Source organism: Lolium rigidum, chromosome 2 (assembly GCF_022539505.1).
Source record: "Lolium rigidum isolate FL_2022 chromosome 2, APGP_CSIRO_Lrig_0.1, whole genome shotgun sequence".
Lineage (NCBI taxonomy): Eukaryota > Viridiplantae > Streptophyta > Magnoliopsida > Poales > Poaceae > Lolium > Lolium rigidum.
In genome coordinates this window covers 220,547,127-220,558,831 of record NC_061509.1, presented here as the reverse complement: position 1 = coordinate 220,558,831, position 11,705 = coordinate 220,547,127, and the positions used below count along the sequence as shown (strand labels likewise).

At 50.7% G+C, this 11,705-nt stretch overlaps 1 protein-coding gene across 1 annotated transcript; it reads right to left on the bottom strand.

Annotated features, from left to right (window-relative positions):
• Positions 1–6,799: 6,799 nt before the first annotated feature.
• On the bottom strand, positions 6,800–11,470 carry LOC124692998 (E3 ubiquitin-protein ligase makorin-like). Its single transcript, XM_047226436.1, has 8 exons — positions 11,410–11,470; positions 9,452–9,539; positions 8,514–9,343; positions 8,172–8,241; positions 7,575–7,672; positions 7,438–7,497; positions 7,243–7,329; positions 6,800–7,125 (listed from the first exon to the last, which is right to left on the bottom strand). Exons 1-6 carry the CDS (start codon positions 11,418–11,420, stop codon positions 7,464–7,466), a joined length of 1,131 nt encoding a protein of 376 aa, XP_047082392.1. The 5' UTR covers positions 11,421–11,470; the 3' UTR covers positions 6,800–7,125; positions 7,243–7,329; positions 7,438–7,463.
• Between the last annotated feature and the right edge of the window lie 235 nt (positions 11,471–11,705).

Sequence of the window (11,705 nt, the reverse complement as noted above, 5' to 3'; positions counted from 1 at the left end):
CATGTGGTCAAGTGGGATTTCCTAGCCGGGCCGGTACGACATCTTTTCACCACATGTGCACCAGCACCATTTTGGTCGTATACTTGTTGTTTCTTGACAGTGCCATTTCGATCGTACACGTTTCAAGTAGGTGCTGCAGAAAAATCCTAGCATATCTTTTTTTCTTGGGAATAAGCAAAGAAACTGAACCCCTCCCTTGTCGGTCCCACTCGGGCCGGCGGCACCGGAGGGTGAGGCTCCAACCCTAGCCGACGCCAGGGTACGGCCGTATCCCCATCACCATGCATCCGTTGGAGGACGTGTTAGGCGAAGCTCAAGTCGCCGACAATGGCGACGAAGCCTCTCTCCCCGGCGGCACCTCGTCTTGAGGACCATCGGCCTAGCTGACGGCGATGGTCATCAAGGCATGTGCCGGCACAAGGAAGACATGTGGCGGCACTGCGAAGGGCCCAAGGTCGAGGATGCGATGTATGGCGAGCTTCCCTTGCATGTGGTTGCGCATGGCAGGAGGGCCTGACCTGAGCATGTACGAGCTGTGGCTTCAGGGCACAATAACGGCTCGTGGAGCTCCAGCTTCGGCGTGCTGCGTAGATGCGGTAGTCGTGCTGGATGGCCGTCATGAGAGGGGGCTCCTTCCCGAGCCCACGCGGGTCGTGCCGGTGAACTGTGATTCTGCAAGGGTGATCGAGGTGTTGTGGTGGCGGCAGTGCAATCCAACGAGGGCGATGTATTGATCCAAGGGCTGGTGGGAAGGGACTACGGGTGCACGACACATCGACTGAAAATCCCGCTCTGTCTTCGGTCGAGCCGGTGATGGCGGCGCTTGTTGGCGTCGTTTCCCTCCATGGAGGCGTCACCTTGGAGTGTCGACACCTCACTCTCGTAGGATATATACTTGAAAAAGAATCTTAACATACAAAATTTAATTCGGCTCTCGGGTACATATGCTCCTCTACCAAAAAAAAGATTTGGAAGTGTCAATTTTTTTTCAAACTTTTGTACATATACATCTCCATAATATATTTTAGCTCGCCAAGTTTCATGAAAAAAAACAATATTTTTTTGTGGCATATGTAAAAAGGAGAAAATTTATCTTGTGAACACCGTTATTGTCAGTACTGAGTTTTGTCTTAACGGTGTCCTGTAGCAATTTTTCCCTTTTTACAAACGTCACATGGCAAGTTGATTTTTCCTGAAAACTTTGCGAGAGCGTAGCACGTGAGGATGTACGTACGATTTTTTTTGTTTCAACCTTACTAAAATTAAAATATGTGTAGGATGCATTTTAAAATAAAGGGAGCATATGCTCCCATGTTCCAAAACACCACTCCCCTACCATACTACTCCCTCGTTTACTATAAAGTGTTTTGTATATCTAGACACGTTATTTTTTCTTGTGTGGATCACTCATTTTGATCCTTGCATACTCCACAATATCTTCGGCATATTATAAAAATTATCTTATATAATACTAGTGAACTGAGTATGTACTAGTCATGGCAATCATTTCTTCAAGCAAATACTTGTTCAACCGCCATCGATGGGTCGGTTCAATGTACTACGGCCACCAGCCCTACCCCGCGACAGCACTTGCGTACACACCTACGCTACTTGAGATCACACATGCCGACCTGACCGGTATGGCGTCGGTTTTAGCTTAGCTGTTCCACGAGCCGTGCTGGAAACGCGCTGCGGTTGGCCGGCCGCGCGCGCCCGCGTCGGCGTCAGGCCGGTTGGGCCGTGGGCGTCACCACCCCCAGTGCGCGCGCCGAGACCGCCTCGCCTCGCGCCACCTCCCGCCACCCGCGCTCCCGACGTGTCGCGCCGCAGCGCCCACGCGTCCCCACGCTCCATGCCGCGCCGAGCCTCGATATATACCCCCGCCCATGCCGTCCCGCTTCACCACCTCCATTGATAGCCAGCCCCCCATCCCTGCCAGCCTACTCCCGGAGCATCTTCCCCGCGCAGCCAGCCTCCGCATCTCTCTGTAATGGCATCTCGCCGCGCAGCCGTGGTCGTGGTGGCCGTCTCCGCTCTCCTCTTCGCGGCGGCGTCCGCTCAGGAGATGGACGCGGGCATGCCGCCGGCGCCCGCCCCGGCCACGGGCGCGGCCGCTGGCGCTGCCGCCTCGGCCCTGGCCGTCGCGTGCTCCGCCGTGCTGTCGTTCCTCGTCGCCGGTGGGATCATGCAGTAGGTGGTACGGAGGTGGCGGTGATGGTTCGTTGCTGCTCGCCGGCGACGGACCCGGCCGGCCGGTTTACATCTCGGGTTTAGGGAGTAGTCGGGGATGAGTCGTTGTTTGTCTCAGCGGGCGTCTGTGGCGTTATATTGCTTACTATTCTTTCGTGTACCAAACATTGTTGCGTGCGTTGATTATCTGTATCTCTGTATGAATAAAGAGGATGGTGGTTCTCATCTCATTCTTCCCCCAACTTCCGGTGCGCTTGTTTGTTAGTACTCCATTCTGGGGAGGAGTATGAACTTATGATCATTGTTTGCAGTTGAGATCTACGGCTCAAACACCATTCGCGTTTGTTCATTGTCTGCATTTTTTTTTAAAACGTGGAAGGTAAAAGATTTCTCTCCATTCATTAATTAAGGAGAATAGTCTTACTTGACCAAAAACAAAACAATAAAGAGAACGAAAAAAGTTTCAAGGAGATTATTCTGCAGTCATTCTAAAACTCAAAGAGAAAATGCATTGTTGCCGTGCTGTTTTAGAAAATATTGTTAATTGCAGCGAGTAAGATGGTCTTTGTTGCCCAAGTCTTTTGCATTTCGCTCTTTTCAAATAGCCTAAGTCACAAGCATTGTGAGGAACTTCATGGTCTTACGGTTTGGATTGGCCGCACAAATTATCATTATCCACCAAGACTTCAGAGAGAGGCCCACCATCTACCCATTGGCTTTTATGAATAAGATATCAATCCAAATTTTCACCATAGCCTTGTGAAGTAGCGATAATAGAAAACGAGGTAAGCTGTATTCACCATATCTCAAAGCCTTGTGAAGTAGCGACAATGGAAGAAGAGGTAAGCTGTCGTTCCTTGGTTTTGCTTGCGACAAAGCCTACAACGGTTCTATCCTCTCCTCTTAAAGTGATCCGCTATCCAAATTTTATTACAAAGAGCCAACCATGCCAAGCTTTTCAAACCAACTTGTTCATAGCCACGCTAGTTGCTTCAAGAAATTGTGCATTATAAGCCAAGGTCTTCGAGTACTTCCTATTGGGCGTGAGGTTCCAAGAGATGTAGTCATCGACTTCCTCATTTTTGTGAAAATCATTTAATTTGGCCCAAAGATTTATGTATTCAAGGATGTGTTGAACGGTCAAGCTCATATCCATCTTGATTTTTGAAATCCAAGCATCATTGAGCAAGGCTTGGTTGAATTCTCATTTTTCTCGTGGATGCTTCATATATGAGCGGGGGTAAACCAAGGAGAATCTCAAAAAGGGATGATCTTCCCATTGCTAACGGTGATGGTGGTGGAGGCAAAGAAGAGATTCATATCCACATAGCCATAAGGAGTTTTCATCCCCACCCAATGCTTGATTGGGCCGCGCCACTCGAAGCAAGGCCAACGCAATCAGGACGCACTCGCAAACTTCTCAAGGTGCGAAATTCCCAACCCACCAAGTTTCTTTGGTTTACAAGCCGCTTCCCAATTAAGTTTGCATTTACCACGGAAAACTTTCTTAGTGTCGTTGCAAAGGAAGGCCCCCTCAATCTTCTTCATGGAGGCAAGGCTGCCCGGTGGAATGTTCAGTGTGTCAGGTGGAAAATTGCTTGAGAGGAGGGTAGATTTAACAAGTACCCCGCACCCGGCCACGTTGATGTTTTTTCCATCTCAAGTAAATAGCTTGCCGGGCCATCTTGTCTTCAAGAGGTCGAGAGAGGTAGCCCCAAGTATTTCATTAGGAAAGATGAGAGGATGACCGGATATCATCAAGATCGATGTGGGTCTCATCACATCGAATAGGCACCACCGTGCTGTTTTAGAACATTGTCTGCATTTGGGTCGTGCTCGTCAGAGCGTTTGTAGCGTCAATAATTGCTTATTCTATTCTATCATATACAGTACATTGTTGCCGTGTGTAATCGTGTCTTGTCCTGTCTAGTCGGTTCTATGAGTTAAGAGCATCTCCACTCGTCCCCCCGAACAGGCCCCCGGCGAGCGTTTTTTCCATCCGGACGGCGAAATTCGGCCCAGTCGCGCCCCCGGTTCCTCGTTTTCGTCCGGATTTGGGCCTAAATCCATCCGGCGATCCCACGACATCCCCGGCCCCCGGGAGCGCTCGGGGACTCCGGACGAAACGAAAGCGCGCGAAACGGCGAGGAAACTTCCCGCGCGTCCGGTGGCCCCAACTTGTCGGCGAGAGAAGCCGATCGTCGTCCTCATCGCATCGTCTTCCGCGCGCCGTAAAAGCCTGCCGCCGGTCCGCATTCGCCGGCCACGCGGCGAGTTAATGTCGTCGTCTTCCGCGCACGCATCGTCTTCCGCGCGCACTAAAGGCTGCCGCCGGTCGGCTCGCCGCGGACGCGTCGCAATCCACGCGGCATTTAATCCCCGCGCCCGCCACGCCTATATACGCCGGTCCGATCACCGCGAGGCGTACCCCGTGCTCCACTCTCCCTCCACTCTCCCTCCACTCTCCCTCTACTCCCAAGATGGCGTTCTACGGCGACGACGGCGCAGCCAACAACGGCTTCCCCCGCCGGTCGCTGCACACGTGGGAGGGGCACCTCCTCCACCGGGCGGGGTACCCCCGCCCGCCGGACACGAGGCCTCCCGGAGGCGGCCGGCGGCTAAGTGCCGGCGGCGTTCCGATCCCGCCGCCGCCGCGGGGCCATGCCTCGGACGTCGCCATCGAGGAGGCGAGGATGACGATGACCGACGAGGAGCGCGCCGACCCGCGCCACCACCCCGACAACTACACGCGGTGGAACTCCTACTTCCTCCGGCGGTGGGAGCGGGAGCCGGCGGCCTACGACGGCCCGCCGCCTCCACCTGCGCGCAACAACGCCGTGGGCCGCCGACGGTGGTGGAGCGCGCCGGGCCGGACACTCGAGGCCGTCCTCGAGCACATCGAGGGCGGCAACTTCCCGGTGCTCACGATGCCCCCTCCATCGGCATCGAGGGCATCGGCGAGCCGCCGTCGGGGAAACGTCTGGCAGCCACGGCGCATGGTTGCCAGCTCGTCGTCTTCCGGATCGGCACCGAGGTCATCCTTGGCGCCGGTGAAGAGGGAGGAGGCGACGTCGCCTTCGACGCCGGTGCGCGTCAAGAAGGAGCCGGCGTCTCCGCCGGCGACCAGAGGCGCGGCAGCGGCGCCCTCGTCATCCGAGAACAACCTTCCGCGCCGCGAACGGCCGGAAGAAGAAGACGAAGAAAGAGGCCGCCGCCGCAAGCCGGCTCGCCGAGGAGGAGGCGAAGCGCGCGGAGGACGCCGCGATGGCGGAGGCGATCGCCGGGTCGGCTGCACGACATGGAGGAGGAGAAGCGCGCGGACGACGCCGCACCGGACCGGGCCGGGCGCGGCCCGGGAGCGCCGGGAGGAGGAGCGAGCGGCGGCGGCCGCCGGACCCGGCCGCCGCACGCCAACTCGCCGCCCGCGCCACTCCAACCGCCAACGACGACTTCGCGCGGTACCGCCGTCCTGCGACACCTCCATCCGGCGTCGGCTGTCCCCGTCGTCGACCTCGAGTCCTCCGACGACGACCGGGTACAAGCCATCCCCGGGGTGGGGAGACGCCGGCCGGGCAGCGGCAGCCGAGGCCGCGCGGCCGAAGGCCAACGACGACGGCTCCGACGACGACGGCGACGGCGACTACACGGTGTTCTACCGCCATTTCGGCATGTAGAGCGCCGTGTTTTAAAATTAGCGTTTGCATTCCCCTCGCCGAATTCGAAATATAGTCGAATTCGGCCTCTATGTATGAACTCCTCCCGTTTTAGTCTAAATATCATTAAATTTAGTCTATATTCACCCGAATTTAGCCGTAGTTTGTCAAGTTTCCGTTTTTAAAATTCGCATCGTCGACTTCGCCTGGGCACGCGGCTGGGAAACTACTACTCCCCACGCCAAATCTTCCTCCAATCCGGACGAAAATTTCGCCGGATTTGGGCGTGGGGAGCGCCAACGAGTGGGGATGCTCTTAGGAGGATGGTGGCTGGCTCTCATCTCACTCTTCGCCTAAATCTCTATTGTGCGTATTGCGTTCATTGTTTGCATTTGACAGCAAGCAATCTGAAGATAGCAACCTGTCACCCCTGTCTAGGACTCTGTTTGGAGCTACGAATAATTTCTGACCTAACTTAACTGCTCCGTTAGATGCGCCAACGGTAGTCATCTTCAGCTCTGGAATTCCGATCCCTCCTTCACTTAGTTCCAAACAAGGCCTAGTTTTTCCTGTTGGATTTCCATGGTCGTACGTACAACTTAACAGTTGACACTAATTCGCTGTTTTTCTCTTGCCCGTAGACAATAATTCGCTGTTGATGCACCTAAGGCTAAAATGCACACTCGCGATGCAGAAACAGAAAAATGAACCGAGAGATCAGTCGGAAGTCCGGTCCCCACGAAGTTCATGTGAAATCTCGAACACATGGCTGAATTAGGAACAGGGAAATGAATTGATGTGCCGCCCGCTCATGTTTAATATCGGCTAGGTGTGACCTGCACTTAGCGGATTTCAGTTTCTGTTTCCCATTTCTTGTACCCCAACCGAGACGTTACAACTGAGACATTCTTTCTAGATTCCAACGCGTCGGCCAAAGCACAAAGTGACGCCTTGCAGAACTATCAAGGATCTACATTGATCTGTATTACCTGTTTAGCACGAACAAATTATTTACTCAATGGATCGACGCAGCCGAGATATGGTAGGAACTACCACCACTACGAGTATATACAGTGCCTTGCATACACGTGCAAGGTAGTAACGATGTTATGCTTCTGCTGTTCTACATGAGTACATGTAAGCCCAAAGGGAACGTGAAGATTTTGCTCATAGCATTAGCGAAGACCTCAGGCTGACCTTAGGCACCGCCATCTTTTCTGCTGTCCTCGGGTTTACAGTGCTCATGAAGCTTGTTGAAGGTATCTGGTAGCAAATTAAGTTTCTGCAAGAAGCAGGGAGAGACAAACTATTTAGTAAACAGTCAGCACGACGGAAGTTGTCCGCAAGAGAAGACGTGACCAAACGTCAAGAACCCACTGTTTTTGCGCCAAGGGATTACCTGTGCATTATTCATTGGCAATAACCACCAACTGGAGAGTTACGGTTCCCTAAGTACCTCTTTTCGAGCTGCTTCCATCTGGATGTTCTAAATGTTCAGTAGAAAAAAAAATCATAATGAACAGTCAGAGAAAAGCAACCTCGATTTATTTACAGAAGAATGGTTTTAAAAGAACTGCATTCAACCAAAAGAAACCTTAATTTGATGGTTTGATGTCTTCCCTACAGATGTAACCGGCTGAGCAAGTATGCCAACCTGGAACGTAACCAGGATTTCTATCAGAAAGCAAGACGTTATAAATTTGCATGACAAGACCAATTGAGAATACCAACCCGATATTTCGTGCGTGCTCTCCACTTCCATCGTCGGCATGAAAATGAATCACTGCCACAGGTGCCGGCTCTTCCAAACGTCCATCAGTATAGGCATGCTGAAGAACATACATCACTGCAGGAGTCAAAACAAAGGAGCAAAAGAGCATAGGAAAACTGACTATTGGCAAGGGAACCACTGAAGAGTTTATCCTGCAAAGTTCATTGCATGAGCCAAACTACAACTTTTATATTCCAAATCTGGCAGTCACTATTTCACAGATGCCTTTGAATAAAAATATCACTCAGCCTTCCTTCTCAACGTTCTACATTGACTAAGCTGGCAGTAGCACTGAATGCAGAAAGTTTGATATTAGAGATGCTAGTTCAAGCTGTGACGAATTATTTGCACAATTCATCATCAGCTATGACGTTGCTGCCTATAATACATTAACGATGTATCTTCGAAAATGACACTGCGCATTAAGTATGACAAGGTAATAATCAAGAAGCGAAAGGACAGTTCACTGATCAAGTTTCATTTGAGAATTCACACATTACATAACATGCTTATGAGATGACAAATTTACATGTGAACCAAAATAGGCATATGTATACCTTGTAAAAACATCGACCACCAAAAGGGCACGTGTCCCGTCCAAAGTCGAAGTACCTACAATCAATAGATCTGCAATAAAATATATGTGGATTAGAAAAATAATGAATTGATCTCTGCCCCGACAGAACATACAATGGAAATCTCATCTAGGTTACTATTAACTAATCATGTAATGGGATACATGCAACCATTAGATATGTTGTTGCTGTTACTAAGCTAAGAATTTCCATACTTCCACCTAAAAAATATGTGCTCCCTTTTTGTCAAAAAAAAAAAAATACATTACTGATCATATGAGGATGTGCCTGCGGTAAGACTAAATGAAGAAACAGGTATCTTACTTGAGCTTGGCCTTGTAACCATCAATTATATCCTGTTTTTCCTCCTTTGAGGAGTACCATGTAGAACTAGGAATGACATAGTATGAGACCTTGCGGCATATTGGACAAGCCTTGACTGTAGAGTCCATATCCGTGGCAGATGTAACAGAGCTGCTGCGCCACTTTCTAATGCATGTGATACAGAACGCGTGATCACATTCCGGTAGAAGTCCAAACCTCTTTTCTGCAGCTGTGGGCTTTGAAAGCACACGGTCTAAACACACACTACATTCCATCTCTTCACTCTTTTTCAAGGTCTCAAGACGGTTGTTGCTTCTCTTGCAGAGCTTGATATGAGTCCCCCTTTCACTGGGACGATGAGGATGCAAACACTGTTTTCTACAGGTTGTGCATAGATCCCCATGCATCTGAGGGCACTCTTCCCCATAGGGACAGGTTCCAGCAGCAGCGGAAGAGCATATAGGCAGATGAGCAAGTGGATGGGGCGTTTGGTTCGATTCAGTTGGTGTTGATGACAACATGTTCTCATCCTCTGGAATGCTATCTTCATGATCAAATCTAGAAGCAAGTCGATGTTGCACATATGTATATCCAGAATCAGGTTGATAAACATATGCCAATCCAGACTGACGCATCTGCAGTGCCTCAATGCACACGTCTGGGTGTCCCTCGCAAAGAGGACATCCAGAAGAACTGAAAATCTCAGAAGAGTTGGATGGTTCAAGCGCTGCAGTAGTTGATGGTGCGGTGTATTCGAAAGAAACATCAACATGTTCATATCTGCAACGGCTACCATAGGAGCACACACCGTTCTGGTAAAATGTGCAAACCTGCATGAATAAGCATCACGTTAATCAACACTGCACTGTTCTACGGTAAGTCAGTCTGTGAAGGCAAAATGGTCCAGAGATTACTAAATGTGTAAGTTAGTACGTTACATCATTTGGTTGATCATTCCAGTCATGGGAGAATTGGCAATAGTCTCCTTTAAAGCAAGCACCATTCACGAAGAACTTGCAAATGGACCTGATGGATACACAAAACAGCAAAAAGACCTATAAGTGATTCCAAATATATTAAAAGATTCTCATCAAGCAGAAAGAAGCAACAAATAAAAAACGAAGCTGGGGAAAATGCTTTACAACCACTTGAATTGGCTACATGACCTGCCAATGTTTCTTATCTGGCATTGATACAGTAGGACCACGCTGTACTGATATGCTACAGCAACAGACTTGGCCCTCCTCAATAGAGACGCCTACGCTACATAAGAGTATATATATCTGGAATCAATTTCTCATTGTTCAGACAAGCATAGTATCCCACGGTCTAAGAGCATGTCTAACAGACCCCTTAAAAGGGCCAAACCCGTATAATAACCGCCGAAATAAGGGGTTGGGCGCTACCCGGCCGTCTAGTAGACCCCGTAAAATAGACCCCCGCATCGATTTTTTACAGTTTTGGCTACGGGGCGGCTCTTCGCCCCTTACTTGTACGGGGCGGGAGGCTGAATACAGGGCCAACCCCTCATCCCATTTCACTAGGGCGCGCGGACATTTCAGAATTCCCAACCGTTTTCCCCGCGCCGCCGCCATAGCCACCCGCGCGCCGCCGCTGAAAACAGAATATTCCGTAGAATTCTGTTTCACGGGGTGGGGATACAGGGTCTGCTAGCTCGGACGAGTTTTCGGCCAGCGAAAAGTGAATACAGGGCCCTCTACTCGCGTTTTAAGGGGCAGAAAAATAAGGGGTCTGTTAGACATGCTCTAATGTATTCAGGACTTGCTATTTGCATACAGCCCAGATTATTCTTTTCTCTACTACTACATCATTGTACCAGAAATAATTGTCATTTGTCAACACCATCATTCTCTTCGGAAAAGCATAGTGCACCACTGTCTGATGCACTATTTAGGACTTCCTGTTTGTGTACACCATACTTTTTTTTTTGTCTACTACAACATATGTACCTTACAATTTTTCTATTACTCATTTATAAAGAATTCAGACTTGTCAACACCATCATTTCCACGCACAAGTACGGGATTATACTCACTCCGACATGTGTCCTATTTCTACAAAATTCACCATCCCCTTTGTTTTCCCCAAATAAATCGCATCCAGCTGTTGGATTGTAGGCGCGGTACCAGTGTACCACCACCTGAATCCGCAGCAGAATTTGAACTGTTGAACAGAAAGCCGAATCAACACATACCTGCCCTAGTACCAAACCACACGAGATTAGCAATGACCTATCTGAGCTCAATCCAGCTACATCGGTATCCAGAGAGACTTGCAGAAATATAAAATGTAGGAGTAGAACTGCATCCAGTAGTGCCATGTTTCTACATGATTCACGAGCCCCGTCCTTTCCGCGAAATAACTTCCATCCAGCTGTTGGATCCTAGGCGCAGTACCAATGTACCAGCACCTGAACCCGCAACGAAATACATAGTGGATTAAAGAGAAAGTCCAATCAACATATAGCGACGCTAGACCAAAACCATACTGGGAGTACCTGTGGCCTATCACCACACGCGCCCTAGCGTTTCCGCAACCAAATACGAGTACGATACTAGCAATGGCCCCTCCGAGTTCAATTCAGCTACACCGCTGGTCAGGGACATCCTGAAACCTAAAATTGCATGCTCTGCCAAGCCAGCGCAAGCTTAATTACCTCAATCAGCAACAACAAGGAGCAAGCAGACGCGATTCGCGACCTCCCGACCGCCCTACGGAGATATAGCGCGAGCTAAATCCGACCCAAATTCATCACGCGCGGGCATACACAACACACGATTCAGCTCCAAGCTTAACGGCGCTGCCTAAACCAGCTCGAATCGAGCCGCGATACATCCGAGCGAGCCAGGGGGGAAGAGGGGAGGAATCGCGGTACCTGCTCGCCATGGCCGCCGAGCCGGATCAGACCCGACGGAACCGAGCCGCGGGACCAGCGCGCCTGCGCCCTCTCCGCCGTGGCCGGGGCGCCCGCGGAGGACGCCTAGGGTTTGTTTGTGCCGGTGCCGTGCCTGGCTCCCTTGCGTCGCCTTCGCGCCTCCGCTGCTCCGCTTTGCTTTGGGTGGTGGTGCCGCTGCGGGGGGGAATGGTTTTTTTTTCCTTCCTATAATAAACGGAACGGGAAGGGGGAGACGGACGGGCGGACGATTATGCCCCTGGGACGTGGAGGGCGCG